We start from the raw sequence: 6,000 nt of genomic DNA on the forward strand, positions 1-6,000 counted from the left end.
AGAGAATAAGAGAATGTAGAAACCCAAATCACTAATGAACTCAGACTGTGGCCAGAGATAAAAATAGATCTCTAAAATACGAATCCCACTGTGATTAAAGGATAATGGCCCGTCACCCAGACAGAACCATCGCTAGGAGAGGGAACTTAAGTTTATGTTGAATTCAATATGCATTCTGTGACTGTTACGCAAATGCCGAGCAGGTACTTTCTGAACTCAGCAGCAAAACACTTGGTAAGTATAAATGGAAAAAGAAAATTGAGCTAGACTATCTCTCCAAAACTAACAGACACCATCGTACCAAACAGTGGGATAGTGCTCGACAGTATAGAAACAAGAGGAGATTCGGCCTCGACCAGCAACCTTACTGTAATTCAACATTAGAGTTACTCTCCTCTTTTATGGTTAGAAGATAAGAAAATGAAATATGCAGCTTATGCAGGAGACACAAAGGAACAAAAGGCCTTTATTTGAAGATTACATCATAGTGTCCTTAAGAAGGTGGACATTGTACTAACGCTCAGCTAAAAAAACAGCTAAAATGGTTATACATCACATACATACACAAAGCTAGTTTCTTTTCTCTATTTGAGAAACTAATTAGAAAGGGAAATGTCCCAAAACTTGATTACATTATACTTTGTTCTGAGTATAATAAAGGCATAAGAATTCTAACAAAATTTCTAAAACTTGGTTGGGACTTGAAGGATATGAATTGATAAATTAGAAACTCCTTCAAATTCAAGAAACGAGATTCCTCTCACACAATAAATGTAATGCAGAGACAATTTCTGAACCCCAATGAGATTTTCCTAGAACTTTGTAAGTTTTAAATTCTTAGGGGAAGATACTGACATTTGGAAAAAGTTAAGATGATGAACAGATCTTTCCAAAGTAGATGTAAAAGCAGAATATAAAAATGGTATAACATTGATAAAAATTGGACAGACAGGGCTGGGGAGACAGGTAAAGTGCCTGCCATGCAGTCACAAGGACCTAAGTTTAGGTCCCCAAGCTCACATGAAAAATCAGGTGGTACGCTTTAATAATCCCAATGACGGGCGGAGACAGACAGATTCCTGGAGCTCCACGGCCAGTTAGTCTAGAGTAGCAATTCTCAGCCTGTGGGTCACGACCCCTTTGACAAACCTCTATCTCCAAAAATATTTACATTACAATTCATAACAGTAGCAAAATGACAGTTATGAAGTAGCCATGAAAATAATTTTATGGTTGGGGGTCACCACAGCATGAGGAATTGTATTAAAGGGTCACAGCATTAGGAAGGTTGAGAACCGCTGGTCTTGAGGAATTGGTGAGATCCACATTCTAATAAGAGACCCTGTCTTACGAATTAACTTATGGAATGATATTGAAAATGCAGAAACTTGAAAGTTTGCTTTGTACGTTGAGTGTGGATGGATTCTGTCGATAGAGTCCTACTGGACATGTTGATGGCCTCTAAGACAAACACCAGCATCTTCCTTTGTAAGATAATGTCTGTATTCTAGTGAATTCCTAGAGGCAATGGGTTCGTAGCCCATTTGGAACACTTTTAGAATCATGTTCAGAGCTGGCCTTAGTAGTGCACGCCTGTAATCCCAGCACTCAGGAGGCAGAGGCAGGTGGATCTCTGTGAGTTCAAGGCCAGCCTCGTTTACAGAGCTAGTTCCAGGACAGACAGGATTATTACACAGGGAAACCCTGTCTCGAAAAGTAAAAAAAAAAAAGGAGAGTCATATTTAGCAGTGGTGACTGGGACTGAAGCATTTTTATTTCCTTTGGCTCTCTAATGGGACCTAAACCATATTACTTTTAAGAATACCAATTAATCAACCTTTTTGAAGATACCAAGAAGGTCAATTTATGAACTAACCGGCCAGGAGGCTGCAGAATTTGAATTAGATATTTATTTATAAACTATTTTCACATAGGTCTATACACAGAGAATCTTTATTTTTAATTTTTGTTATTTTTCCCCTTTTCTCCTTGTACATTCATACTGATACAGGCTGAAAGTTTAGGCTTGCATTTCAAAAGGAGGTCTTCTGTCTAATGTTACTGCAGAAATTGGACTTTGCGATGAAGATACCGGCAAGCAGACCTCATGGGATGCCACACACAGAATCTACTTCCCAGATTCTGTGGCCCTTGCCCTCTGCTCAGAACATCTCAGCATGGATTAGTCTCTGGTGACCACCTCCTGTGACACATGGCAGGCTGCCTGTGGTTTCAACGTGTTACCATAATTGCTTGAGCATCTATTATGTGAGTAGGATGACAGTTTTTATTCCAAATTTTGTCCATCACCAACATATGGGGAACCACATATGAGCGAAGCTTGTGCTTTATTTCTGATTGACTTGGCCAAAAAAGAAAAAATTTCCTTCTTGCATGCCTCTTGGATGACTAGATGGTCTTCTGGCTAATTCAGTTTAGAATCAGAGTTCACTAGGAAAGAAACCCTAACATGGATAACTGTAAGGGGTCAAGTTGGCAAGGCCTAAGGGGCTTTCCCTCAGCCGCCTTGGGAATGGACTGCAAGGGTGTCTTTTGCTGTGTTTTCCTTCTAATCTCAAAGTCCCTAGACAGCCCAGTTGAGAGGTCCTGATGGTGGACCATCTTGCTGTGGTCTACAAGAACTCAGTTTTACAGGGGTGAAATATGGAAATTCCACCACTCTGTATATTCTTAGTCAAGGAGTACTGCTAAGTCAGCCCATGTTACAACTGGATTTCTTCAGTTACTTACTAATAAAAAGATTGAGTTAGCAAAAATTGAAACATATATATATATATATATATATATATATATATATATATATATATACATACATATATGTGTATGTGTGTGTATGTACATACACATTTTTAAACACCAATTCATTAAACTTGAAATCACTAAATAGTCTTAGAGAGGGCATTACATCCACTGGTAAGTTAGTGTGTGGTTACAAGGACACTATACAGTCTTAGAAGCTCTTGTATATGTTTAAACGACACAAAATTTAGGAAAAACAGGAAAGTTTCCTGTGCTGGTTTTAAAATTACATTAACTTTCATTAGCAATAACAAAGGAGAAAGGGTCTGGGAATCCAGTTTATCATGTTAAAATGTGCATTTAATGTATGCTAACTTTATTTCAAAAGGCTTGTAGGAGAGCCGGAATGCTTAGGGGCTTCACCTGCAGTATTGGGGAGCTGGGAGGAGGGACTGGCTTGCTTGCCTGAAAGGAAGGCATGAAATTCTTGTCTTTGTGCTTCCTAACTGCTGAGACTGCAGGGGTTCTTATCTCCTGCACAAAGACTTTGTTTAGACAAATATGGAGGCTGAAGAAAGTCCTGTTAATTAACACTTTACTATATATATATATAATTTTCAGAGTCTTTAAAATGGAAGGAAAAATAACATCCCAGAAACAGCATTTGACGCAGCCAGGAGATTTAAACATTAAAAAAAACCAAAAACTTCATAGATGGCTTAGCTGATCTGCTTGTGGTTAAAATCTGGGCACAGGACAATGGCACCGGCTGCCAAGGCTGACCCCTTGAGCTTCATCCGGACACCATCAAGTGGTCGTCTGACCTCCACACTGAACAACGGCACTCAGGCTTTTACCCACCCACTCACCCACCCAAAATAAGTAAAAATAGACCTTCAAGACATTAAGCCCTTGGGCAAAATGACTCAGTTCCTCCCTACCTCTTATTGAGACTTGGTGCTAGGAGGGGGTCTTAACATACCAGACCTTGTGTTACAAGGTTCCTGGGGTACTGAGAACAAGTTCATGATGAACCGGGAAGCCAGGGGCAGAAAACAGACTCTCAGTTCAGGGTCTTTTGGTCCCATCTCCTGGCAAAGGGCCTGGTGACCACAGAAGCTAAAATGGACCCACTCAGATCGCAGCAGCTGTTCCCACCTTTCCATCAGATGCGACTGATCATCACAGTCCATCAGTGGCACTTAGAAAAAGGGACTGGTCCCTTTAAGATCAGAGATTACTTTTTTTTCTTTCCTTTTTTTTTTTTTTTCAATTGAATATTTGCATGGTAGTGAGACTGTGTGAGCATGGAACTTTCCAGAGTAACCTCACAGGGTTTGTGATGAGTTTCAGCCCCCCCCCTCCCCCCCCCCAGCTTGCAGACCATTATGGGCTGCGTTCCTGGTGACTCTGGCCTTGACGTTGTTGAGTGACCTTGGCATTAGCCGAGGACCCAGTCTCAGACAGGAAGGGGGTGCATACCTCAGAGTCAGCTGTGCTGCCTGCTGGAGTCACCGCCCCTGGGGTCGCTCCCGACGACCCTGTCATATTACCGCTAGAGGAAGCAGCCCTCGTCGCCTAGGCAACCGGGGTGGGACCCAGTGTCGCTGACGGAACCTGAGCCCAGGCCCCGCCCACCCATGGGGCTCCCGATGAGGCCACCTGCTGCTCGAATTACAGTGGGAACTGAGAAATTTACTTAAGTGATTCCAGTATTGAGGCAGAAGGCTAACTATAAACTATAAACGGGAGGTGATAAATGATTGGGGCTTTGGCTGTTGATTATCGATCTTAAGCGATTTTTGTAACATTTAAAAGTCTTACCATGGCATTGTGGCCTTTAGAAGGAAAAACTGACTCGAATTTCAGAGATGTAGATTTAGCTAGTGATGGAGATGAGGGTCTGCAACTTGTTTCAAAATATCGAGGGAGACAGATGGAATTGGGATTGCTGTAGAGATGAAATTAATAATACACTGTCTCTTATTGCACGTTTGAAATTTCCATAATAAAAATCCTGGAAACAACAAGGTATTATATGTATTACAATATATATATACAGATATATGTATATATATATATATGTATATATATACATATATATGTATATATGTATATATATAGTATATATATATACACATACACATATACATATTATATATATATATATATATATATTCCTTGTTTGTTTTGAAAGGGCCTAATAGCTCATTCTGAAAATGACCTTGAATTCCTTATCTTCCTACCTCCACCTCCCAAGTGCTTACAATCAAGGCCAAGGGCATCATATCACTTTATGCAATGTGTAGATTGACACCAGGTCGCCCGGGTGCTCAGCAAGCACCCTAACCACTGAGCTACAAGCTGGACCCTGCAGAGTTTGATTCTTTGGTTGTTCACTAGTTCCTTTGACTGTGGAATGCACCACACCACGCATTTATCTGCTTGGAGGTTGATATGCAACATGCTTACTGTCAAATCCAGGCACTAGGGACTCAGTTTCCCCCATGCATAAAATAAAATTAAAACCACTGCTGGCCTCAAAGCTTTCCAAAGTGAATGAACAATGTAACTGACTGATTTTATGCGTCAACTTGACACAAGCTAGAGTCATCAGAGAGGAAGGAGCCTCAGTTGAGGAAATGCCTCCATGAGATCCAGCTGTAAGGCATTTTCTCAGGTAGTGATCATTGGGGGAGGGACCAGCCCATGGTGGGTGGTGCCATCCCTGGGCTGGTGGTCCTGGGCTCTCTAAGAAAACAGGCTGAGCAAGCCATGGTAACCAAGCCGGCAAGCAGCACTCCCCCATGGCTTCTGCATCAGCTCCTGCCTCCAGGTTCCAGCCCTGTTTGAGTACTTGTCCTGACTTCCTTCAATATGAACAGCAATTGTGGAAGTATAAGCCAAATAAACCCTTTCTTCCCCAATTTGCTTTTTGGCCATGGCGTTCTGTTGTATCAATAGAAACCCTAACAAAGACAAACTGATCATTGAGTTAGAAAAGTTCAGGGGATCTTGACACCTCCCAGTATTCTTAGTGATAGTGTTTGTATTGCATTTTCCCTGACTGGATCCACCCTGTACAAAGCTACCAGTTGGCCAAGTCAATATGCATCTTTCTGTTGCCTTTCAGAGCCAATTTAATGTAGCTTCAAAACTGCATCACTCCTTCAAGTGTTCTCACAGTTTAAACAACCCAAGTCTTGTCCTAGCCCACCTGTGTTCAGAAGGCCTCTCTAG

The 6,000-nt window shown here is 41.4% G+C and overlaps 1 protein-coding gene across 3 annotated transcripts in view; it reads right to left on the reverse strand.

Moving 5' to 3' along the window:
• The window catches only part of Cabcoco1 (ciliary associated calcium binding coiled-coil 1), a 102,865-nt gene extending 98,509 nt beyond the window's left edge, over positions 1–4,356 (reverse strand). For all 3 annotated transcript variants that reach the window (XR_004943117.1, XM_036168433.1, XM_036168434.1), the window contains exon 1: positions 4,243–4,356. Coding sequence is in view for 2 of the 3 variants with exons in the window: in XM_036168433.1 (XP_036024326.1) it covers positions 4,243–4,308 (66 nt within the window). In the remaining variant the exon portion in view is untranslated. The remainder of the gene's footprint in view (positions 1–4,242) is intronic.
• Positions 4,357–6,000: the final 1,644 nt, after the last annotated feature.

Source organism: Onychomys torridus, chromosome 18, assembly GCF_903995425.1.
Source record: "Onychomys torridus chromosome 18, mOncTor1.1, whole genome shotgun sequence".
NCBI classification, from domain to species: Eukaryota; Metazoa; Chordata; class Mammalia; order Rodentia; family Cricetidae; genus Onychomys; species Onychomys torridus.